Raw genomic sequence first — 26,290 nt, 5'->3', positions numbered from 1 at the left:
TGGGATAATGATCTAAATTAAGATGGGACTGGTAAGCGAAAAGTCCTGTTATGCATAGGATTGTCAGTTGGACTAATTTGCTCTTTAACGTTAAAGTGCCCAAATGGGAATCAAATCTGTCTGAATTTACTTGCTGGAAAGATAATTAATACCAAAGTACAAATAGACTTGACTCTGGCTTGAAGATATGTATTGATTTGATAAAGGACATTTTGCTACTGTGGCTGTGCATTGTGGTTTATGTGCAAATGTATAACATCTAAATTTTCTAATATTATAAACAGACCCCATTTACTTTAACTCTGCGGCTATGGGATATCTACATTCTGGAAGGAGAGAGGGTTCTGACAGCCATGGCCTACACTATCCTCAAGTTGCATAAAAGTAAGTTGTTTCTCTCAACTGTTCAGTCTGAATGGTGCTAAGAACCTGGGAATGTAACTTTATAAAAAGAGAGCCAATTTTTATGGGCAAGAATCCTGCAGTTTCCCAAAATATTTTGTGCTCCTTTCATTGGCTCAAATATAAAAATGGCAATTCTTGGACTTCATATTGCATTTGTTCATGTTTAAATGGTTAGCCTCCTTACTAAATGGGTATCGTGATAAGTTGCTCATCTGCATCACGGGCTCTGTTAGCGTGCACTTGTACAGCAACTCTTGAAGTGCCATTTTGTGATGCATCTTCTAGGCTTTCCTTGAAGCCACAGTGAAAGCAAGTAGCAAAATTAATAACCTAATTCAACTCTTTCTGAGCCTGCAGGAAAGCTCTTCATTTCACCATCCAGTGACTCAAGCTGGATCTGTTAACCAAATATTTACCAGCATGGAGCTGAATGCATTGTAGTTCAGATGAACTCAAAACAAGCCGAAACCACAATTATTTTCTTACATATGTTCCAGGAAATCTTATATACTGTTACAGAACTTATTTTATAAGGGGTAGTACTGGCTTGTTTGGCTGCTCTGCTGCATCTTAATCCAACTATTAGGGCATTGACTGAGTGCCAAGTGTACCTGGAAATCACTTCTATTACTGCCATGTAGTGAGGTTCTCTGTAAGCCACCAAATGGAGATATACAAACTATACAGCTAGCTAGATGTGCAGCAGTCCAATGTGCAGTCTTAGTGTTCTCTTCTTCCATCCATTCCTATGCCACTGCGGATATTTAATCATTTGTTGTTGTGGGGAGGAACTCATCTGATTGATGCAGTGAGCCACTGAAAACAAGTGGCTGATCACGGAGGCATTTACAGATGTGGATCCACAGCCTGCTGAGCCCCACCATTGCACTGATGTGAACAGAGAGGTTTCAGATTACTTAACCATTTTTTAAAAAATAATTTGTCTATATGATTTGTTCAACAAAACTTTGCTTTTGCATGTAGGTTGTCTTGTATATAATAGGTGAGCACTGCCAGCCCTATGAGGAGTCCTCGTAGGATGCCTTGCAAATGCATTCTGTGTCTGCTGCACTAAGGAATAAGCTGGAATACCCATATATCTGTGTGAAAACTGTCTGAGTGAACCACAGTTTGGGTGGAGCTCACTTGTGTCTAGACAGTCAATAAAGGTTACCAGATGGCTTTAGCTAGCTGCTACTTTGTGCAAGGGGGAAAAAACTGCCTTAGGTCTAGCATCTTGAACATGTTCAAGGGTTAAAAGTAAATTGTGTGCAGAAAACTAAATATCTGTCCTGAATTTTAAAGGAGACACAATGTAATTTGGTTTTAAGTGGTTTCTTTTTCTTCTAGGACTTATTTTTCTTTTCTTTGTTAGAGCATGTGCATGTGGAAGGAAAAAAGTGAAGGGCAATATTGAAATGCTTTTCTGACGAATTCCAGAGGAGGTAGTCATTTTAGTCTGTTATAAAACACACACACACAAAGAAGAGTCTGATGGCACTCTAAAGACCATTGGACTTACTGTAATGCATTGTTAGAAGTTTTTGTAAGTGGCATTCACTTGGTAGGCCACAACCCAGCCTGTTGGTCAGGCAAAGAAAGCTCTTTGTTCAGAAGTGAAATCCCCAGGACAAGAATATGTGGGCAGTGGGAGCAAGATGGATGGAATAAATGCATTGCACTGTTATAATGTAGTCAGTGTTTATATGTAGTATTTCTGTGTATGTATTATAGCAATGTATATGCAAAAAAATTCATTTACATTGGCCCCAAAGGCGGCATGAAAAGGAACAGATTTCTGCACGCAAATTATGACTGACATTAGATATGTAAATACAGATGCTTTTCTGTGAAGTTATTCTCAATGCGTAGAATTTAATTCCTGAGGATTGTGCACTTTCATGACCAAACAACATTGCCAGAAGCTGATCTGATGCAAACAAGTAATAGAGTGCAGCTTTACTCCCCCTAGAGGTGTTATTCTGAATCTGAGTCTGAACCATTCTGCATATGGCTGCAGACAGCAGTGTGCCAGACATTGCTTTATTCAGGCAAGAGGTTCTGATTAATCTAAATACCACAATGATGAAGTTATGCAACACTATAAATTTCCACCAGGCTAGATCTAAGGGCATTAATCAGAGACAGAGAAAACTGTAAGTATAGAAGGCATGTAAAGGCATACAAATCGGAACGTATCAATGACTCACACTTACTGCAAATTTTACCTTTTTATTGTCTGCATTGATAGTTGTTATTTTGTTGAGATCAGCACTATTCAGTGGAAACGATATGTCTGAACTCTCATGGTATCTTCATTGTGCTGTATTTTCTACTGCCTGCCCAGAGCGCTTGTTGAAAATGACCCTAGAGGATCTAAGGGAATTCCTGCAAGAAAAAATTGCTGGCTCTTTGCATTTTGAAGATGATATTGTAATTGAGCAATTGCAAGCGTCCATGGCTGAACTGCGCAAAATGAAATTTGACCTGCCACCCCCGGGTAAGCGAAAGTAGAATATGTGTAATATTTTTATGATCTGCTGTGAACCCAAGCACACTCCCTTCACCTCCCCATCTCTCTGTCTGAGAAGAATTCAATTGGCCTAGCCTCCAATTCCAGGTAGAAGCTAGATGGGGAACTATTAGCACAAACACAAAGCCCTTTCCAAAGCCAAGACTGGAGAGGCAGGGTCTGGGGAAGTGTTGCTGTACTCCATTAGAGTTCACTTGCCACCATTGGGAAGCCCCTCTCCTCTCTTGAAGTGGGACTGGGGGGCCTGCATCTGATGTTGGGGCAAAGAGACACGACTAGGGATTCTGTTGGTGTACTGCCCACACTGACCAAGCTGGCCGAGTTTGTCTTGGGTGTGATGCTGGAGGAACCCAGAACCGTGGCTTTGTGTGACTTCGACATCCAAGATGATGTTGCTCAGGTCTGGCTCAGGAGTTCATGGGCCTTCATGGGCCTGTCTCAAATGGTAATGGTAATTGGTCCAACACACCCATGATTTAGTGTTTGCTCTGTGTGGGGAAGGGGTGGTATTTGACCTTATCTGTTGATAGTGGGACACTACAAACCATGCACTACATCAAAATGGTGTGGTGCTGTGGTTGCATGCAATTAGGGGAGTACATATGAGTTCTCATGAAACACACTAGGAACTGTGGTTCTATAAGAAGCCCAGGAGTTCTAAATAGAGTGCTTGGTGTCAGCAATTCCTAGCCTTTGGGGGGAAGCTCTGACAGGTTACAGTATGAACATGCACATGATCCAGCAGGGCTCTTCCTAAGGTCCATCTACTAGCCCAGTATCCAGCAGCCAACTAGCTGCCTCTAGGAAGCTCTGAAGCTTCTGAGCCCTACTTGAGCTGTTTGCATATGTGCATGAATGTTAATGCAATATTTAAAAAAGAACCCCATTTAAATCAGATGAGGGGAGAGCTGCAAATATCACCATGAATTGGGGGGGGGGATATATATGAATTAGATGCACTAGACTGACAGGTTGTTGTTCCTTTCCTGACCACTTGTTAAATTGGGCTACAGAAAGTTTGGGTTCCTTTCAGCTGCCCTTCATTGTTGCACTTGGATTCAAAATAAGAAACTAATGTGTGGCTTTTCATTACAGCAAAATCTGAAGAATTCCCCAAGAAACCTCTGGGGCTGGAGCTCTCTCTCAATCCAGTGTCAGTGAAGCCTAATGTTGCAGCTAACGGCCAGAAAAAGGCGGCCAGGGACCTCAACCATGACAAAGATGTTGTAATGCAACCTTCTCCAGATAAAAGTCCTACTTACTTGAACAAAACAATAGTTAATTCAAATAAGGCAATGCATGAGATAGCCTCTGTTCCACAAGCCAATGGACCACCCATCCAAGCTGAACCAGCTGATGTGCACCAAAATCCATTCCAGAATCATCACCAGCCAAGCCAAAAGTTTGAAATGGAAGAGAAACAAGTAGAAGAAAATGCCAATGAAATCCCATTGGAGGATGGTCCTATAATGCTGGATGATATTGAGGTCATTGGAGAAAGTCAGGATGTGGTGATGGTCTGTAAGGTGGCTGAGTCATTGGAGAGCAGTGGCGTAGAGAGGTATAGTTTACAGGAAAATAACCCCTGTCTTTTTATAGATGATATAGACCATGCTGCTCCCCAGCGGCTTCAAGGTGAGACAGATGGATTGCCAATGGACAACTCTCTCTGGGAGGAGTCTCACTTGCAGAGCCAGACCTTAGAAGCAGACCTGTCTATCACCCCCAATAGTACAGAGACAGTATCAGAGTCAGAGATATTCTGCCAAGTGCCATTGCTTCCATCTCTTGAAGAGAAAAGAACCTCAGAGTTGGCATCATCTGTGTGCAATGATGCAGCTCTTCAAGATGGGAGCATCACCTGCTCCTCTGAGGATTTATTATCTGAAGATGTTGTGCTGCTTCCAGATCACCTGTACCAGCCTCCAAGTCCAGACTTGTCTTCTATGGCAGAACACAGCCAGTCCACAACATGTGACTTGTCAGAAAGCACAGCTGCTCCATGTCCGACCAAAGCACTTGCTGCTCTTCTTCTCCCATTTCAGGATGGACAACGGCGACCTTCTAATGCATCTCAGTATGATAACCTGTCTGAAGGTGACAATGGAGAAGAGAAGTCTCCTATACAGGTGCCTGGTTCTAAGAAACTGGCAGTTTTAATACCACAGACTGAGCTCTGTGCTCCTGTGTTAAAGTGTACAGTGCCCAAGTCTGCATCAGTTGGGGAGCTAGAAAATCTGCAGAGGCAAAATTGGGAAACGGTAGATTTGATGCAACAGCCCAACGAATATGGCCAGCCCATTTCATTTGCGGTACTGCATCCTCACAAGAACCACCCTGGTGGGGGCAGTGTGCCAATCTTATCTGAGCTGGACTCCGAGATGCCGTTGCTGTCAGAAGGCTTCCAAGCCCGGCCCACTTCATCCCCGGTGTTGCAGGAGCAGCACAGCCCCTTCAGAATAGTAAAGACTACCACCCCGCTTCACTTGGCTCATGCTACTGAGCAAGACTTCTCAAGCAAAAAGCAAGTGGCTCTGCCCTTGCCAGAAGCCAGCTGCCATGATGCAGGTGATGCTGACACACTTCTTCCTGTAGCTATGGAAACTCTGGGTGGGGATGCCAGGGACTGTGACCAGAAGTCACAGAACACTTTGAGTGGTTCACCTGCCCTTCAAAGGCCAAAGCCAAAAATCCCACCCAAGGTTTTCAAAACTCATTCAGATAACAATTTCTACCCCGGCTGCCCTCCCATGGTGCAAATGTCTAAGTCAGTCACATTCTAGTAGAGCTGAGAATGAGGAGATTAAGGTTTCACAGCGCTTATTCATGAGAGGTTTGGAATGAGGAAACACAGCCTAAGGAGGCAACTGCATTGCCAGTCATACTGTATGCCAATAATTCAGGATGGAGCTTAGAATACAGGCCAGTAGACAATGCCTGTAGATGGATTCTTTACAAATTTGGGTTCTCCTCTTCAGACAGCTCCCAAAGTGCTTTTGAATCCGGCTTTTCATCTCCTCTTTCACACCCGAGTAGATGTCTAACAGATTTAACCTGACAAAACCATTTGAACTATTTCTTTCCAAACCCATACAGCTGAAAATTTAAGGTGAGCATTAGAACAAACACCAGGGAGGTGGAAGGAGTCATTTAAGGAAGCAGGCAGACCACTCAGCTGTAGGTTTGGGCCAGTAGCACATCTTTTCAGTAGCAATAGTGGTGCGGCTCTTCTGTTTCAGTCTAGCAGCCAGTGTAGTCCTGTAAATTAAGCAGTGGATGATTCATGTCAGGAAAGTTAGCTTTTACAGCATCTATGCAATATCCAGCACACATTGTTCATGTGTGTGTTCTCTTGCAATGAAACCAGGCGACTCAGCATGCCTGTTCTTTGGCTCCCTCACTTGTTTGCACTGATGAGGATTCTCAAAGATTAGTAAAAATATTTCATGCAGAGGAATGCTTTTCTGTTCAGTTGAACTGTGTGATGTCCTGCACATAGAGAGCAAGAGTAGTTTCTGAAAGAAGCCAAGGCGGTGGGCTGGATTCCATGCAGCTCACCAGGGATGGGTTCATGTCCTTGGACCACTTGCATCACCAGGAGGGGTGACTGTGGCAGACAGAAGAACTGTAGGAGGGTCTGTCTATCCGTCTCTCCCTCTGTATTTTTCCTGTGCAGATTCTGGAAGTGAGCTGGCTCACAACCATGCAGGTGACTCAGAAAAGCTTCTGTAAAGAGGGGCTGCGCACTTGTACAAAAACTAGAACTGCTCTGTTATTCTTAGGCTGTTGGCAAACCACAAGAGTCCCGTGGAATTGACACTAAGGATACCATTTCCAGCCTAGCCTTGTGGAAAGCATGTTGGAGATGATAGGAAAGTCATCACAATTCTTGTGAATGTTTACACAGACATAAGCCCACTGAGTTCATTGGCGCTTACTGCTAAGTAAGTGTGCATAGGTTTGCAGCCTTTCCTAGATCCTTGATGCCATTCTTTGCCCATTTGTCTGTCAACAAAATGGCCAAGACAGAAAACACAGCTTTAGAAGATAGCCTTTCCTAGGAACGTAAGGTGTGCTGTAAGAACGTGTATAGTCCTAAAAACTATAGCTTTAGAAGGGAGCTTTCCTAAGACCTGGTTCTTCAAATACAAGCTTATACTTCATGCCTGACCTTCTTTCCAGAGCTGTTGTCCATCAGTATTCCCCCCCCCCCAGCCTTTTCAATGAATTATCTAGTTTTCACTCCTGGGGCCAAGAAATGCCTCCTTAAACAGATGTCTGGTTTGAAGCGAAGGACTGGATAGTGCACAGTTGCTTGTTTGAATGGTCTATTGCTTTTTAATATTTTTATCTAGAAGTGAGGGAGCAAAGCAAGCAGTCTGCAGCTGGCAATCCTAACTTCCCTTTGCTAACCATAAGGAGAGGTTACTTGTTTAGCCCTGGGAGCCAGGAATTCTTCTAATGTCACAGTAGCTTTGTTTATGATTTTAGGGGCTTGTATAGCTTCTTGTCTGCCTCTTCCTTTGGTGAGATGGGGAAGAGGGAATAATCCTTAATTCTTACCTCATGGGGTGGTGTGAGGCCTAATGATTAGTTAGTTCTTGCAGTGTTCTTGAAGGAAAAGAAGAATGGCGATGGGGGAAGACAAAGATTGTGCTTGTGTGGAATTTTACATTTTACTTCCCTAACTGCTGCACAGTTGCTGAAAAATGTTTGTGTATATCAATCATTTCAGGATAGTATTTCAAGGGTAATGACTGATAAGTCTTCATTTTGCTCATTGGCTTCTAGAACAGAAAGAAAAGTGTTGAAAAACGGTTGATATCTAGGTTAGATTTCCCTCAACGCACACAAGACTCCTGTCTGCTGTAGTTGGAGCAAAGGTTAATAGGAAAAAGATGGGATCCTGTTTAGTCAAATATGTGTTCATTCTACCAGTCTGATCTTCTAATTTCTGTATTTTTTTTATTTGTACCTCCATTTTCAGTCTAACAAGGTACGATCAGAATTAAGGTCATCATGCAATACATTAGTTTTAAAGGTGCTTATCCAGAAATATCTCACAGCTGTCAAATGCACATCCCAGTTAGCACCTACATGCCTTGAACTTGTGACGCACATTTTCCACAAAAAGAATTGCTAATGGACAATATATGCTCTAGCTAATTGCAGTAGGACAGCCAATAGTTACCTTAAGGAAAGGCGACCCTGCTGAGCTTTAGAGCACTGCACCCTAGTGGAAACAGCAGATGTTGCCTCAATTAGATCTTTGGCTACCAGACAGCCAGAGAGCAGGACGGTGGCCCAATTAAAGTTTAAGATTATTTTTCAAAAATTATTATTAATGCATGCCACACTCTTCCTTGTACAACTCCTGGCTTCAAAATGTTCATCCGCAGGTGTCTGAGCAGTGCTATAATGTGTGGTCTCAAAATCAGCTGTTTAATTTCTGGAGCACTATATGGTTCAGTAATAGACTGGTACGATGACAAGCCACGGTGCCTATCTGTGTGCATGTCCTTTTTCAAGCAGCAGAACCAAGCTGGCTGTTGTTGTTTCGTTGTCCTAGCTTTTTTGTGCCCCTGTCTACTGCAGACTCCCAAAGAACTGCACAGGAACCAAGGGACACTTTGAAACAAAATGAACTGTAGCAGAACTCTACGAACTAGTCACTTTCCTCCAGCCCATTGGCTTTACAGCTGTTTCTTTTGGAGCCTTTCCTTTTCTCTTGATTCATACTGAGGCATTCATGGTCCCTCTGCCCCCCCCCCCCGGCCCCCTCTGGTCATAAGCCCGTGGCAATGAGCTGCTTCTCTTAAGGGCTTCCTTAAGAATATTGGGTTACTTTTTGCCTTTATATTGATTGCATATGCTGATCAGATTGTTTGCATCTTCAGGAAAAAAAAGAATTGCTATGTATGTACGACTCACTAAACTGACCTTGCAGGAAAGCTCTAACACTTTCAACTTTTCTGTACAATGGGAGGGAGTACAAATGTGAGTTAAGGGTAAAGGAGTTCTAAAAATGACAGTATCATGGCCTGATTTGCTGTGAACCAAGGAGGACAAGTCATTTTTCTCCATGCAATTGGTCAAAAGATGCAGGATTCTTTGCTGGGCTACTCTCCTTGAAACACAGCAAAATCCGGGAAATGTCTAGAGTTTTATTTAATCAGCGTGCTTCTTAAAAGGGGCAAATCCCCAAAGAGGAGCAGACTTTGTATTACCTTCTTAAGGCATGACACTTCTCAAGCCAATAACTTGAGCAACCCACAGATCACTGCAGGGGGGGGACCTCTGTGAGGAGTTGCAGCAGACATTAACCATGTGTAAGGTTACTAGGAAAATGTATAAATCAACTCTCTGGTTCTACCCAAAGTTAGGTGGATACCTAGAGGATAAGGCAGGCTATCCACCCATCTTGTTTATGCTTTAGAGGTGTAACTGTCTTATTTACATTAGAAATGTAAAATGTAACTTTACATATAGGAGTTGGTCACAGTGCATATTGTACTTTGAAAAGGCATTCAGATAATAACAGTTGTGCAGGTATTAGTAAAACCTGGATGAAATAGTAATTAATGTTAGATGTATTTAAAATGTACGATTTCCCTAGGCAGTACAGCCACCCAGGTAAAAACTGATAAACACTGCCTACCCAGTAGGATCTCTGATGTTCATATGTGCAACATTCCCTGTGTGCAGCATTCTCATGTTAAAACCCAGGTGGAAGCATTCTCTATCTGCAGTTATTGTCTAAATCTCTTTGTTGAGGGACTTTGTTGTCAAGCTCACGCAAACATTCTTCTCTGCCAGTGGCCTGTTCCAATTCTAGTTTGGAAGCTGCTGTTTCAAACTGGAACAGTAGAAAGGAGGGCACGGTACTTTGTTTCCCTTGCTGAATTACTCCCCCCTCCCCCGAAATTCCCTCAAATCCGACCAACCTCTCTCTTGGAAATGGCACTGGGACCAAAGCAAATGTGAGAGTGACAAGGGGCATAAGAGGGCTTACCTTGATGCGCATGCCTGAAATTCTCCATCCTAAAATTTAGTTCAGTGTCACGTGCAGATAGGAAACCAATTTGATTCTGCTCTAACAGCACAATTAAATTTCCTGATGAAAGACCTTTGAGACATTATGGAAGTGGACCAGAATGCTAAAAAATTCAGCTGGTATGCCTGCAGCAAAAAAAGAGGATTAGGTAATGCAAGAGTGTAAAACAGACTCCAAACAGGATGCAAGAGGGACTAGTACAGTGCATCTTATGTGGAAAGGTAAGAGGGTATTTAACCAAGATAGTAGTTTTTCATCACACTACCTGTTTTTCAGGTTCTCTCAGCTGGAGAGGACTAGTGAGGAGTTAGAAAAGGAGCAACTTTTTGTCCAGTATTCTAGCAACATTAGGGATGCCCTTGTACAAACTAGACTGCCATATGCAGAAAGCTATTTGGATTTCAACGGTATCTAGTTTAGGCACTATTTTACATGGTGTTTTGTAAGCTTAATGCTTCCTACTTTTGGACAATGCATTTACCACCTCTAGTTGCGAAGTGAGCTCTAGAGAGGTTTGCTAGTGGTATTTTTCTTTTGATGCCATTATTTCCTATTCAGGTTTGCCACCTTTTGCTATAGGAGCATGCCCACTGTAAGTCAAGACAGGACAAGTACAATATCTCCCTTGAAAATAATGTGTGCTTGGTGGGGGCTGTGGAATATTCAGTGCAGACGCTTACCTGTGCAAGTAGGCAAACAGCAACTTCACCTGCTCTATAGCAAACAATGAATGGCTCCTACAGCCTTCCTAAGTAAGGGGAATGGAGCCAGTATTTCTTTAGGAACTCAGGAAAATACTCCCTCCCCCCACCCCAATCCCCAAATGGTGTGCATGTAGCCGAGATGTATTTAGTTTTAATGTTCAGCTAGGGGTTGGATCAGATCCAACACTTTTGAGCAGAAACAGTACAGCCATGTGGCAGAAATTCAGCATGGAGGTTCTGGAAACTCTTCCATTGTTGAAACTTGTAACCTCTGCAGTTCAGTAGATTGGTCCTTTTGTGCACTTTGATCGCTCTGCTGCCATTGTCTTTTTTTATTATTACATTTTAATTGCTATTCTTGTTTACACTTCTTGAGAGCTTCCTCTGTAACTCCGTGTATTGTATTATTGCTTTCATGCCTTTTTATGTATATGCTTGGGGTGGGTGGGTGGGAGGGCAAAACAAAAACCATTCACTTTTTTATTCTGATCCAGGAGGACTGTACAGTGTTCAAATGCTGTGTTTTACATGGTTGTAATAACAGTTAAATTTTAGCACAAACGGCTGCAAATTGATTCTGTAATTTGACACATGTGGATTTATTTCTTCTTGTGCTGAGCTCTTGTGCTGGGCTGGGCTGGGCAAGGCACTCAGCTAGAGAGCACCAAGAGTTCCCATGGGCACTGGGCCTCTTCCTATGGCTGCTGGAAGAAGTTACATGTGAAGAGGAGGGGAACTAGAAGTTATTCACCATTGTTCATCCTATGAATCTTATTTAGAAGAAATTTGGCCTAACTATTGCAGCACCAAGTATGCCAAGCCTAAAAGGTAATATTTGTATCCAACATGGAACACTGCTATATCACGGCTTGTCAGCACTATTCCCTTGGTTAAGGATGTATTTTGCTTGGAGACACTCTGTAGTAGCTGGGGAGCAATGATTTCATGTAATCTTTTGCTGGGATGGTGCCAAAACTTTGGAGTTGCCTTCATGTGGACAGTACTATAGGTTTGTGTGTGTGTGTGTGTGTGTCCCTGGATGGTTTAATATCCTTTCTGGGCTAATGGCAGGCAAATTCTAGTTTTCTGCTTCTATAGTACTTCATGCTAAGAATATGCAACAGTTGTAGGCTGTGGCCTGTGACCCGATAAACTAAAACAATTGTCTGCAAGTGGTGGGTCATGACTCGCTGCTGCATAACAGCCTGACTGAACTTGGGTCACAACAGAACCACATATATATAAGCTTTAAAAAGACAAAGGAATGGGCCCCTAAATGCACAATTGAGCTTCTGGTTCTGAAAGGGTAGAACACTATTTAAAGTACAGCAATAATTTGCAAATTCTTCAGTTTTACAGATTATTCCCTCTACTGTGCAGATCAGATGTCAATCACATGCATCTCAGATGGATTTTGTCTTTTCTTCCATAAGCAGCTAATTCCAGCTTTGCTCTTTGTTGCTGATACATAAAGGTCTATAAAATTATGCATGGCAGGGAGAAAGTTTTTTCTCCCTTGTTAATACTAGAACATGAGATCATCCAATGAAACAGAATATGGGAAGCTTCAAGACAAAAGGACATAAACGGAATCCACTACCGCAAGGTATTGTTAGCAATGGTCAGCAAGACTGATGGCTTTAAAAGGGAGCTGGGCAATTTCATCGAGGATAAATCTATGAATGCCATGATAGCTGTGTACTATCGCCAGTATTGGTGATGTTATGCCTCTGAATACTACTTATTGCCACTTAATACTTAATACTACTTAATGCAAGCAGCAGTGCGGAGAGTGCTGCTGGGTTCCTGTGCTGCTTCTAGGTTTCTTGTAGGAATCTACAAGAGAGCCAGTGTGGTGTAGTGGTTAAGAGTGGTAGTCTCGTAATCTGGGGAGCCGGGTTCGCTTCCCTGCTCCTCCACATGCAGCTGCTGGGTGACCTTGGGCCAGTCACACTTCTCTGAAGTCTCTCAGCCCCACTCACCTCACAGAGTGTTTGTTGTGGGGGAGGAAGGGAAAGGAGAATGTTAGCCACTTTGAGACTCCTTCGGGTAGTGATAAAGGAGGATATCAAATCCAAACTCTTCTCTTCTTCTTCATCTGGTTGACCATTGCGAGAAGAGGATGCTGGATAGTCCTCATGTCTGATACAGCAGGTCTGCTCTAATGTTCTTAGGCAATAGTAGCCAATGCAAAAGACGTGCATAACATGACAGGTCCCTGAAGATGCGTATTGTGTTATTGGTTGCTATGTTGGTCTCAAGCGAGTAAAATCAAAATCAGTTAAATAATGCATATCTTTTTTCCTCAGTTTTAAGTTACTGGAACTGTATGCAAGTTCAGTGGGGAAACAGCAACTGCAATGTTTATATTACTGAATGGGCTGTGAAAATCACTGCCATTGCTGCTCTTTTTCTGCAGCTTGATGCAGCGCCTTGTGAACCTTGGAAGTTTGCATATTTTAAGTGCCATCGATAAAGGCTGCTTTTGAAATGCTTTGAGACATTTCTGTGCTCACAGTGTGGGTGTCTTCACACTGTCGCCACTTGTGCTGACAGCTTTTTAAAGTGTGGGTGTGAACCACAGAGGAGGCTCCACAAGCAGGTATTCGCCTCTGAATTGCTTGCTATGTGAGAGAGAAACCACGTGGAAGCAATCTGAGAGGAAGGGCACAGGTGTTTGAAACGCACTAAGCTGATTGGGGAGACTGAAATTTTTTTTGAGAGATTCTCAAAACAGCAATCATCAGATACTTGTGTTGAGTGGAATATTTGGTTCTAAGGGTAGGGTACTTAAAAATATATATATCTTTGAGTTTAATGTAGGCCTAGTTGCCACAACCAACCACTGCTGTGTCTGCAGTTCAGACATAGCCGGTGGTTTAATTCACTGCACAGAAACTAGGAAGTTGGGAAGGTGGCTAAGTTACAATCTTTCCCTCCATCTGTGCAATTTTTCCTATGGAGGAGTTCCAGCATGTAAGTCTGTCTTTGTGGCTGAAGTGGGATATTCCAGGTGCAGGTTTACTGTCTTAGTTGGCTAAAAAAGGGGGGGAAACTTTGCCACTAAAGGTCCAGAGAATGCGTTTAGGTTAACGGAAATATCCTGCTAGTTTAAATGAAAAGATGTAACTTGAGAATTCTTGCTGTGCTCACTGAAGGAATTTATGTATCATAGGAGTGCTTTAGCTAGTACTTAATTAGGATTTCTTGCTTAATAAGCTAGCTTCTACTTTTGCAGAACCAGCTGGAAGTGTCGTTACATTTGCCTTCTCTTAATAAGCACACTGTGTGCCATGACGTTCTCCTACATATCAGCTCCCTTGAAAGCAAGAGGCACTCCTTACAATTCATTCCTTTAAGCTTTGAGCAAGAAATGCTCTCACAGGGCTAGGACCAAAGTGCAAATTTAACTTCTCCGTGCCCTGTCAGTCCTCCTCATAAATGTTTACATAGAAAGTGGAACAGGAGACAACTTGCAGAGAGACTTCCCTTACCAAAAGAAGACGAAGGCAGAGACTGCTGCAGCCACAAGAGGGCACTACCCCACCCTGCTTAGACATTTTGGATTTTTAAAATAGTTTTTCCATGTTATGACTTGTCTTCAAGTTTGCAATATATTGTTTTCAAGCAAACCAGAACATCTGGAATAAGCATGAGTACACACACCTCTTTTGGGGGGGTAGAGAATCCCCTCTTTTAGACTCGGCACTACTGAGTTTGAACATGAGACTTTGGACAACAGCAGCAACATTCTGAACTGGTTCAGAGGGAAAGTGCTAACTGCACTGGAGGCCTTTTAAGACTTATACATCCATTGTTCACATGCTTTTTGCAAGCTGGTGCTCCAATTATTTTTTTAGTGGTAGCCAATGTTTCCCCCCGCCCTTTGTGAAGAGTTCCTGCCTGTGTTGCTAATCAGTCAATGAGTCAGTCCTGAATAATGGCTGCTAAGTAAGGCCTGGAGTGGACTTAGGCCCAAGCATGGCTCTTTGTCCTATTTTTAACTTAAACGCAACAGCAGGGAAAACAGAACAATAGTGAAGCATGTTCATCAGCCCAGCTGTAGAACCTATGTTTTTCCTTTAGCTTGGACAATTTCAACCTATCATTAGGCTGTTCTGTTAGATACATTTCTATCATAACAGGCTAGCACTGCCTATAGCAAGGAGGAAAAATTCATAGATGAAGGTTGCGGCTGTTCAAACCTGTGATTTAGATTTAAATGTGGGTTTTCTCACTCATCTTTTAAGTTTTTTTTTTTAAAGCTTGGCAGTAACAAATGAGCCAGTTCCCTATGCCAGCTCTTAGGTGGATTTCTCCAGCTTGGTTGAATTCAGGAGCAAGGCAGGCTATCCTTGACAGAAAGGAATTTCTTCTGCTCTCTAAAGGGATCCAGCATCAGTTCCATAAAGAAAAAAAGTCACTCACTTGGATTCACATGCAGTAACCCCTCTTACCTAAGTGCTGAGGGCTCTTTAAGAATTATTAGTAAATCTTTCACTCTCAAACTTCAATTATGGGTTGGAATACTTTACTTGCAGATGTTTAGAAAACAGGAAGGCATAAGGGCCCTGTCCCATTTGTTGTCTTCAGAATCCTGGTGCCAGCTGCCTGCATGAAGACCACCATCAGGGAAAACTAACGTTCGCCTTGTCAGATTATTCATGCCTCCTCCTGCACATCTATTGTGGTGGGACAGTGGTGATATAGCAGTTTAGACAACCTCATATTGTGCTTACCTGATTGTAAAAAAGGTATTCAAGGAACCAAAAAAAGTATTCAAGGAACAATAGCAGCTTTGTCTCTGCTGTGCTGCATGTGCCATATTTATTTCTCCCATCATCATACCCCTGCTACAGCTGCTTGTATAACAAATGGCAAAACTAGAGGCTGTCTCTGTCCTCAGCTCTGAATCAGTAGTTGGATATCTAGCCACTATCTGCTGTCCAGGTATGCATACACACTTATGTACAAAGATGCTTTCCCCACCAAATGCCATGCCAAACTGAGATAATGAGAAGTAATTGCAAAGAGCCCCATAGGAGATCCTGCTCACCATTTCTGCTTTTGTAGTAGCCTCAAGCAAGTGTTCATTTGTAGCCTTGTTAAGGTTACATGATCCAACAAACCTGTAGCATGGGGTGAGGAAACTAGCTTTCTCCATGTTGCTGAACTACTTGCTATCGGCTATGCTGATGGGAACTGTAGATGGCCACAAGTTCTCTACCCCTGCTGTAGAGAATAGAAGTTATCCACAAAGGTAGGAATAATAATAATTTGTCAAGAGAGTATGCAACTGTATTGAGTCATCTTTGTTACCAAGCAACAGCTCTCTCTCTCCCAAAGACAGCCTCGGTTCAAGAAGATCAACCATGGAGGTGGGACTAAGATAGGACAGATTTCTGAGCATTTGTTTTCAAGAGAGCATGTGGTCCTATCTTCAGATGCAGCACAAAAAGGTGACTTAATACTTGGCAAACTTTAGAAAAAAGGTATCAAACCAGCGAGATGCAACATGCAAATAGTCAACTTCAAAAATAAACACACCTTTGAGAACAACACTTTTTAATGACATTTAAGGCTAGATTTGGGTTCTCTTTTACACCTCCAACATTGGATCGACCCCCCCCCTTAAAAATCCACACCAGTCACCTAATTATTGGAAGAAACTTGTTTCCCTTAGCTCAGCTAGGGCCGAGCACCTGGCTTGACTATCTTACTGGCAAAACCTTTAACAAAACAGCAAGTATAATTGGTACAGTCACATTAATACAGAGGAGCTGCTACCTGAAGAGCAGGAATTTGAGCTGTGCATGCAGCAGCATAGGCACAGCGGCTGCAAAGGAAAGAAGAGGTCAGAGCAGGAACAAGGAAACACACTCCTGTGCCTCCAGAGACCAGCTGCCCCTCCAGGAAGTTCACAAGATTTGCAACAAGCACATCAATGCAGTCAGCCCCAGCACAGGCAACAAGCATAAAAAAACTGCTCAGGAAATGGCCAAACTTACAACAAAGAAGAAAGCCAACAAGTGACCATTTCTTGTCCATTAGGCACCCCTCCCCACCCCTTCATAAGACACAATGGTTCCGGGGGAAGAAAGACAGCACAGCTCCCAATGCCCTCCCCCCCCCACAAAAGGGACAAGAAAGAGCTGTTCTCCTTCAAACTCCATCAGGTAATTAATGGATGAAACAGAAGTTGGGCTCAGTGAAACACAGAGACTAAAACTGAGAATCAAACATCCTTCAGTTGCAATCAACAAGCTGCTGTATAATCATTTATATATTTACACATACACACAAGTCCTCCCAACACCACAAAGGGGGGGGGACATGCTGCAAAGGAACACCCCCCTTCTCTCCCCTTCTTCACACCCCCCCCCACTCCAGGCCTGCAGGGAACTTTCACCAGGCAGAACTACTCTCCGCAGAGAAAACTCACTGGGTTGTTCTAGCGCAGGGGAGAATTAACAATTGCCAAGAACGACGAGAAGGAATCGTCTTCCATGTTTATGCCAATGTAAACCAATAGGGGCAAAGGTAAATGAAACCCAACTCTGGGAACAGCAGTTTGAGAATTGGCTTAGAATCCATTCATAAAGGAGGTATGTTTATATGTCTTCCCCCACCTCACCCCCAGAAATGGCTGAGACCAGTAAAGAGTTTCCCTACCACTATAGAATGGCAGAGTGTCAGTGGGTGGAATTTCTTGGCAATGCTTTCTGAAGAGGTATGATCTTCTGCAGGCCACAGCTAACTCTCTTTCTGAGATACAGTGGTGGAGCCACTCAACCCACATTTGCTCTTTTTCTATAAAAGGCTTCTTGAAAGAGAAGCAGCAGGCCAGGGCACAGCCACAGCTCCAACTAGGCTTTGGCCCCTGCCAAGGAGGCGAGCTCAAAGAGGCTGAAGCAGCGACCTGCCTGGCTGCTCTGCATGGGCCTCCCCCTCCCGTCTGCCAGTGCCTGCTCCAGAAGAACAGGCAATGCCAGTCAACCCTCGGGAACAGGGACAGAGATGCAGAAACCAGTGTCAAGACCATCATACAATAATTTACTTCCATCTGTGGCTTTGTACAAGTTGCCAGGAGAGGGAGGGAGGCAAGGAGAGGAGAGGAGCATTTTAAAAATAAAAAATAGTTCATTGCAGGCCTTGGTGAAGTTTTGAGACAGTCTGTGCAGAGCTCTTGGGGCCTGCAGACACCATCTCGTCTGTCCCCTTCCCTTGAATCCACTTGATTCTTCTTTCATGTCGCCTCTGTCTCTGCACTACACACAGTGGAAATCCCTCCAAGTCACAGTCTGGTCAGCTGGTGAACAGAGAAGACAGATATTAGAACAGCTCACCATTTCCTTAAGCACACATGGTTTCCCAATATATAACACACTTCAGAAACCTTTAAACGAACACTTTGCATTCTTCCTACCACACTGTTTTAAACAATGCCAAAAGACACAGAAAATAACTTTGCAGAATAAGAGAAATCCAGAGGGGGGGACAGTTTGCTTTGGAGAAAGCAGTTCTATGACACGGTTTTCTCCAGTGTGCTCTTTTCTCAAGGTTTGATGGTGTGGACTCTGTGGCTGCAGCAACTCTGAGGCATGTTACCACTCATGGAGCGGCCTTTCTGCAGCAAACAGCTAATGCTTAGAATAAGAAGATGGTGCTCTGTTACAGCTGACTCTTGACAAGCAGAGCAGCAAGTTCATGCAGCTGCTAAAAAGCTACCTACTACACAACAGGTCAAATTGCTTAGTGCCAAGTGCATTTTGGGGTGTTGAACTTAATAGCTACTGAGAATTCTCTCCTCTCCCCCCCCCAACTTTTACTGACTCTAGTTCCTTCCAACTTTTCATGGCATGGTTTGAAAGCACATGACACAGCAACCACGAAGAAGCTAAGAAGGGTTGGGCCAGTGGGATTGGGAGAGCAGCAGGGAATCATATGAACACAACCCAAAGTTCACTAAATTTTGCCAGCATTTTAATAGCAATGGCTCTCTTCTGGGAAGAGGTCTGAATTAGTCAGTTTCTTCCTAAACCAGATTTAAGTCCAGATTCCCATGTTCATGTATATAACACATGGTGTCTTGCCCCTCAATGATTTACAGGTGGCTGTGTGAATGGTCTCCCTTAAAAAAGAATGGCATTGGCTGCAGTGGCTTAAAAGCTTCCCATGTGTGACATTCAATACCTGCTGGTGGTGGTGACAGGTTGGCTTAAATATGATGTCACAGTGGAGACTCTTTGTCAGTCAACTTACAACACCAGCTGGCCACAGAAAGCATCAAGACTGCTTTAATTTCCAGTCACTTGGCCATGCCTATCTCATCTTTCACTACCATTGAGCTGTGCTGTTTTAAGAAGCATAGCAAATTTAAAAAACAGTATAAAAATAGTATCAACATTTAACTAGGAATATGAAGGAAGTTTGGGTCAGTAATTGTAGAATATTTGATAATGCTGAACTTCTCATTGAGGTTCCATTTCTTGCAGGCAAAATGGGTGCAGTACTCTTTAGTATCCTCAGGATGATGCTGTGACTCTTAAAGTCCATTACCCAAGTTCTTTGATTTACCCATCCACTGAGCATACAGTGTTTGCTGCATGTGGATATTGGTCTAGCCATGGGATTCCAATATAGGCAAATCTGGAGAGAATGCATGGCCCAATCTGTGATGCCTTCCATCACGTGCTTTAGCAGTAACAGTACCATCACCTGTTTTTAGTGCTTAATGCTAGCCTTGTAAATAACTATCCAAAGGATGGACATCTACTGTCTGCTGATCCCTTCACAGTCACGGCACTGGGAATGGCTCTGCTGTCTCACAGCTACTACTACTTTGATACTAGTAGACAGAAGAAGGCTTTAAAGTCCACTATGATCTCAGCTCTGCTTTGTGTTTGGCAATGAAGAGATGAGTGCATGTGTGGCTGCCCTCTCATTTCCTTGAAGTACCACCCTTCTGGAAACTCAGAAGGCAGACTTGAACACTGCATACACATGGGGCAGCTTAGAATCACAGAACTGCAGAGTTGGAAGGGAAAATTACGATCATCTAGTCCAACCCTGGCAAGGCAGGAAACCCTTTTGGCTTGAACCCACGACCCTGAGATTAAGAGTCTCATGCTCTACCAACTGAGCTATCTATGAAGAAGGCTAAGGCCTGGCTATCATAATATATATTCATCCTTCTGGGTCTAGCATTCAGTGTTATGCTGCTTTTCTCAAAGCAGATATAAGATGAGGCTGGACACAGGTCAGGTGGACAGAAATGGCCCAAATTCAGTATTATTATTTTTTGGCCATCATTAGGGCAAAGAGGAAGGAAATATAGCCACAGCACCCAAACACTGTTTCCAGCATGAAACATAATATGCAATTCTAATATGAAACACTGGAAGATAGGGGATTACAAGATACAAATGCTACATGAACAGACAGCATGGCAACCAAAAAAAGGGAATTCACCTTCTGTAAAGATAGGACCTGTGCTGGTGGGATAAAAACTTGCAAGAAGCTTTCTATAGCTGGAAAGCTATTCTTTTGCATGACCCTGTCACTCCACTGCTCCCCTTTTAGGAATCCTAGACATCACACTTCCTGTAGCTTTACCCCTGCTTATGCAATTCTCCAAAGTCTTATGGGGACAGCTTGCTTTTTCAGAAAGATGCTGTCCAACATAAAGCTGGATCCCATTTGCACTGCAGATAATTACGGGAAAACCAGCTCCCATTTCCTCCACAAAAGAGTCGGGACCACACCTATAAGCATATTGCCAAGTTATGCACTCCTCACTGGCGCAGCTTTCTAGTGAGAGAGAGAAAGAGAGGAGTTCAGGAAGGCCAGACCTTGACATTCCACAAACAATGAGGGTAGTGAATGGGGGTGTTGAAAGGAACACACATTTGGCAAGAACAGGGCTTTCTCCTCCCCACAAGCTGTTGGCAGTAGCATCTCTCTCAGGGCAGGCAGTTTAAGGAGCGTTTGGGATTCATCTGTGCACTTTCAGCAGCAAAAGAACAGGAAATGGCCCCCCACCCAACCAAACTCACAACCCCGGCCAGAGGAAATGCTCTCAGACATCTGGATTATTTGCACATCTGGAAACCCCCTTTTAAAACAATAGCTGCCCTAGGTACAGCTCAAGAATGGGGTCTGCTGGGAGATCCCAACCGACTTGACATCCATTCACTCTTCTGTCATATTTTTTTCAGGCAGAGTAGAATTAAGTGTCATTTTTTAATAATAAAGCAACACACAAGCTGCTGCTTCCATAGAGAAGGGAAGAGCTCTGCTTACTGCTCAGCTACACAGGAAGGGTAGATTATACATTAAGTTCCATACAGTGAATGTAGATATTCATACTTATCTTTGATAGTAAGCCAGTCTAGTCTGAAGCATCTCCCCCAGTAATTGTGATCGAAACACACTTTTAATTGCTTTAGAACTGTAAAACACAGGCTGCAAACTGCACCAGCCACACCCTACACCTTCCAAAATGCTTGAGGGACACCATCCAGTTCAGGCATCCCCAAACTCGGCCCTGCAGATGTTTTGGGACTACAACTCCCACCATCCCTAGCTAATAGAACCAATGGTCAGGGATGATGGGAACTGTAGTCCCAAAACATCTGGAGGGCCGAGTTTGGGGATGCCTGATCTAGTTCATAAATATGAACAACTAAGGGAATCACCCACTGTGAACAAGACTGAGGAACTCAGCACAGTGCCTTTAATGCTCATTGCTTCTGGTTTTGCCCCATTCAGGAGGTAAAAGGAACTCTTCAAGCACTTAAGCTGCAGTCAATGATTTGGGAAAGTGGGCATTTCCCCACCATCTTACCTTAGTCATGATATCACACATTTACAATTCATGCAGCCTGGGCCACTTTCATCTGGGGGATTCAATTTGCGTAGTTTGTGCTGCCGGATCTCCCGCACTAAAGTATAGAAGGCATCTTCAACTCCCTGTGAGAGAGCAACAAAGTGTCTTGAGAACAAACTCCTCTCTCTCACGCACATACATATTCACCAACACCAAATGTCCATCCAAAAGAGTCACTGAGAATCCATTTTCTGTTGCCGATGGGGTTGGTTCTGAATGCATGGACACTAGTGAAGAAAACTTGGAAATATGGATGTTTGATTTCAGAAATCGAGAACACACACAATACCCTGTTGTTGTGAACTAGTAACACACCATTTCAACCTGCGACTGGTTCACAGACTGACCTATGTCTTCACACAAACATCTATATTACCTGTGAGCCTGTAATCACATGGAGAGAGCCAGGTATAAACTACAGGCCATACAAGGATATGGCAAACTGCTATTTCCCTGTGCTTTTTGCCCCCAGCCAGAACACACCTCTCAGGTGGGTGCCACTGCCATTGTTAAGAGAACAAGACGTGAGTTCTGTCACCTCTTTTTCTGGGAAAATAGCACTGGTTATTCCCATGAGCACAGCAGCACTTTCTGTGTATTCTGCACTGGCGACTTTATCTGACCTCATGCCTCCACGGTGACACCATTAACTGAGAGAACACAGAGGTGCCTAAACTTGGGCACAGGAAATGGCTTGTACAGAAGAGCACAGTGAGAGTCCCTAGAGAACCACTGCCTCTGGCTGAATCCTTGTCTTCGCTGTCACTTAGAAGACTGCAGCCAGTAGCTGAGCCAGGCTACTTGCCAGCTTTATCCGAGCATCGCCTTAATGGAAAAATCATTCTCAATCCCAGCCTCTGTAATTCACACTTATGTTCCCCAGCGCTCAGGGGCCATCAGCAGAGGCCACACAACCTGCTGTGTAATTAGCAGCTGGAGCACTGGGAGACCGACAGCACATGTGTGGCGTTTGCTCAGTGGGGCTACGTGCCAGCCTCACTACTGTCAATCATGCAGCAGTCTTATACAAAGGAAAAGGAAAGCCCAACATCCATCCTTCTGTACAACACATGAAGGTAAGCAGGCTACCAGGAAGGGAGTGGAAGAGAAGGGTGGGGAGACAGGGCTTTCTGCCATTACTAGAACAACTGGACAGTTTCTCCCAGCCAGAGAAAGGGCAGAAAAACACTCAAAGCAGGCTTCTAAACTTGGAAGGCTACACTATGAAAGTTGTGCTCTTCCTGAAAATTGGGGCCAAACGCTCATTCAGTCTCAATAATTTGACAGACCAAATCTGCAGCTTGCTGAGATGTGATATGGGGATAGCAGAATCCTCATTTGGTTCACACGCCCAAAGCTTTAGAAATCCTCTACTGAAGTTACAGCTCGGTTTTCATAGGAGAGAGCTAGAAGAACACACTAAAAGACGATTTCTTGGGAGTACAGGCTGGATTCTTCTCTTTGTTCCAAAGGTGGAAAGTAATTGTACGCCTGCCCGCTACATACCTGTCTAGTCTTGGCCGATGTCTCTATGTAGGGAATCCCATAGCTCCGAGCCAGCTCCTGGGCTTGCCGGGTTTCCACAGTCCGGGCTGGAAGGTCACACTTATTTCCCACCAATACCATTGGGACATCATCAGAGTCCTTCACCCTCTTGATCTGCTCCCTGCAGAGGAGAAAGCAAAAGTTGACCAAATGAAGGAAAAGCCACCATTTTCTGCATTTTTAAGGTCCTGATCAGAGACAATGAAGCAAAGCAGAATGGTGCTGTAGACATTCTCTGCCTCCCAATTTTGCAAGTAGGGTTATATATTGTGTTTATTTTATTTAACAGAATTTGTATACCACTTCAACATAAAAAATATCTAAGCGGTTTAAATAAAATATGCCTGAAAATTGTCGATAAAAGCCGAAAGTTAAAAAGAAATGGAGCAAAACATTTCAAAATGTAAATAAAACCAGGAATTTAAAGAATACTTTAAAAAGCCTCTTAAAACGCACCTCACCTTTACATTTCTGGGTAAAAAAGGTAAAGGCAAAGGTACCCCTGACCGTTAGCTCCAGTCGCGGACGACTCTGGGGTTGCACACTCTGGCCTTGCCTAAATAAACAAGTTTTTAGCAAGCACCAAAAACAGTACAGCGAAGATATATAGGTTTCAATCTGTGTCCTGCCCCTTTTGAAAAGTTAAAGGCTAAATAAACTCAAATTCTCTACACAGAAGGAAGTTTATCAAGGCCAAGGTTCACACTGGCCATTTACTACAACATCTCTTCCACAGTAGCGATGACACTTCAGCCGTGTTTGTTCAGCATTGCTACTGCTGGAAGAGCCTCGTGTCCCAAGGGAAATATGTCTTGCATAATTTAATTTAGCACAATATTTGTTTATGCAGAACTTGGTGGCGTTTGAGCAAACACTGAAGTGGTAGAAGGTGAGAACTCGCAGAACCGCAGATTTGAAAAACACCAGAAGGCAGCTCAAGTCTAATCCCTCCCCACCCCTCAAAGAATGCCAGGAACATTACCAATCCACACACATCTGCCAACAAATTAAAACCCATGGTCTTGATGCAAAAAAAAAAAAAAAAGGAAAAAAGGGGGGGGGGAGGAACGGGCCTATCACAGGAAGGTGTGGGGCTTCGGAACAAAATGGAGGGACAGGAGGCAAATGAAACAGGGGCCAGGACACAACAGCAAGGGAGCTATACTAGAGGTCTCCTGGTATCAACCCAAGTGCAGAACCACTGCCAAACATCCTGATGCTTGGGGTTCTGAGCTTTCAGCAGACACAAACAGCCAATAACAATAATGATAATAATAATTTACAAACAGAAGCGTAGCTTTGTTAACCTACTAGGGGAGCGGGGAATATGCATGATGATGTGTATAAAATATTTGTGCAAACAGAAGTGAATATTTCACTGTATTTTTCTTATGGTCAAAAATGACTCAAGGTATCCCTGTTTTTCTGATGTTCAGCACTGAGAATTGAGCAAGAAGTTAGTGCTTATGTGCGTGTGCACGTAGCATTTCTTGAAGGAAAGCTTTGTAGCAAACTCATCAGGAATCTGAGGATAGAGTGATTTGGAAAAGCCGTCCTGCATCTCTTGAGTCAATGTCCCTCAGTGTTTACATCTTTTGAAGTAGGGAGTTGAGCAGTCATCTGTTTGAGTAACAGAGGCCTGGCTCTTTCCCTAGGGACACATGGAAACATCCTGCACCTGGACAGCAGCCCGGTGGCTTGGGGAGATGTATGGCCCTGAGCCTGGGTGTAGTCTGTTGTTGACAAAGGGTCTGTGCTCACACCCTGAGCGATGTTCTTCCTGCTCAGCACAGTGGGACCCTGTTTGCCACTCTACAGTCACAGCTCTCAAACATTGCCATAGCAGAGTCTTTCCAGATCAAGAAAAAGAGATCCTCTGAGCCGTTTCAAATATAAGGCAGAAGAGAGGCCCTTACAGTTGCATAAATATGCTTAAATATATATAGGCAATGCCATCTGAAATCTTGAAACCTAGAGAAAGAGCAGGTTACTTTTTTAACAGAGACTGGGAACAGAACTTCATTGCTCAGGAATTTCTTGCCCTACCCCATGTCTAGTAAGAAAGGGGGAAGCAGAATAAATTGTGTAAACTAATGTGCTTAATTTGCACAGTTCATGTGGGAACCAGGTTTTCTAGTGCAAAATCTGCATTGTCTGAGCAATATATATATATATATATATATGCTTTCGTAGATTTTCACGGGTACAGGAATGCAGGTTTTGGTGTCTTCGGGTGTCTTCCCGTGTAAGAGTCGGGGTGTCTGTGCGACGTTTCGACGAGGTCTCACTCGTCATCTTCAGGCTGGTGCTTTCGGCTTCTTGTTACTGGAACAGAGCAGAGTCTGGTGTTTGAGTTCCTATAAATACTGTTGAGGGGTGTGGTGTATAGCCTCCAACGTTCTGGGCAGAGAGGAAGTTCCTAGATTAGTGTGCCTTTTCTTCTTTTGTTCCTTAATTACTTGAGGGATATCTTGGGTGATTTCATGAGTGATATTCTGAATACCACTGGGTGGGTCATTAAGTGTAGATTAGTTGCTAAAGCATGTGTTGGTGCCTTTTCTTCTTTTGTTCCTTAATTACTTGAGGGATATCTTGGGTGATTTCATGAGTGATATTCTGAATACCACTGGGTGGGTCATTAAGTGTAGATTAGTTGCTAAAGCTTTCGTGTCTTGACCTCTTGAGCTTGTGAAGAGTTTTTCTGAGAAGATGGCTGTGCTGCATTTAGTTGTGCTCTGGCTTGGCTTCGTGTATAGGGGCGAGCTGTGGTTTTGTGCCTTGTGCCAGCCAGATCTGTGTAGGGATTGCAGGGGGGTGCAGCATCCGGAGGTGCCACTATAGTTTGGCTACTGGATGGAGTCTGTAATATGTCTGTGGAGAGGGTCTGGGTTTGGGTCTGGTGTGGTTGATTGGTGACGGCCATATTACAGACTCCATCCAGTAGCCAAACTATAGTGGCACCTCCGGATGCTGCACCCTCCTGCAATCCCTACACAGATCTGGCTGGCACAAGGCACAAAACCACAGCTCGCCCCTATACACGAAGCCAAGCCAGAGCACAACTAAATGCAGCACAGCCATCTTCTCAGAAAAACTCTTCACAAGCTCAAGAGGTCAAGACACGAAAGCTTTAGCAACTAATCTACACTTAATGACCCACC

At 43.6% G+C, this 26,290-nt stretch overlaps 2 protein-coding genes across 5 annotated transcripts in view; one reads left to right on the top strand and one right to left on the bottom strand.

The window, feature by feature from the left end:
- LOC309514806 (uncharacterized protein) overlaps window positions 1-17,524 on the top strand; it is a 101,644-nt gene extending 84,120 nt beyond the window's left edge. The window contains exons 13-16 of one of the 2 annotated variants that reach the window (XM_082192115.1): window positions 285-384; window positions 2,753-2,905; window positions 4,034-12,302; window positions 13,935-17,524. In XM_082192115.1, the coding sequence (XP_082048241.1) occupies window positions 285-384; window positions 2,753-2,905; window positions 4,034-5,721 (1,941 nt within the window). In that variant the 3' untranslated portion in view covers window positions 5,722-12,302; window positions 13,935-17,524. Of the gene's footprint in view, window positions 1-284; window positions 385-2,752; window positions 2,906-4,033; window positions 12,303-13,115 lie in introns of both variants that reach the window. The other variant, XM_082192114.1, reaches the window with a different exon arrangement.
- A 204-nt stretch (window positions 17,525-17,728) lies between these two features.
- The window catches only part of HRAS (HRas proto-oncogene, GTPase), a 48,619-nt gene continuing 40,057 nt past the window's right edge, over window positions 17,729-26,290 (bottom strand). For all 3 annotated transcript variants that reach the window (XM_082192500.1, XM_082192501.1, XM_082192502.1), the window contains exons 4-6: window positions 23,091-23,250; window positions 21,543-21,667; window positions 17,729-18,005 (exon numbers count right to left, since the gene is read on the bottom strand). In XM_082192500.1, coding sequence (XP_082048626.1) covers window positions 21,548-21,667; window positions 23,091-23,250 — 280 coding nt within the window. In that variant the 3' untranslated portion in view covers window positions 17,729-18,005; window positions 21,543-21,547. The remainder of the gene's footprint in view (window positions 18,006-21,542; window positions 21,668-23,090; window positions 23,251-26,290) is intronic.

This window comes from Podarcis vaucheri, assembly GCF_965113315.1.
Source record: "Podarcis vaucheri genome assembly, chromosome: 1".
Taxonomy (NCBI): Eukaryota; Metazoa; Chordata; class Lepidosauria; order Squamata; family Lacertidae; genus Podarcis; species Podarcis vaucheri.
The sequence above is the reverse complement of the archived record's forward strand: the minus strand, read 5'-3'. Positions and strand labels throughout refer to the sequence as shown.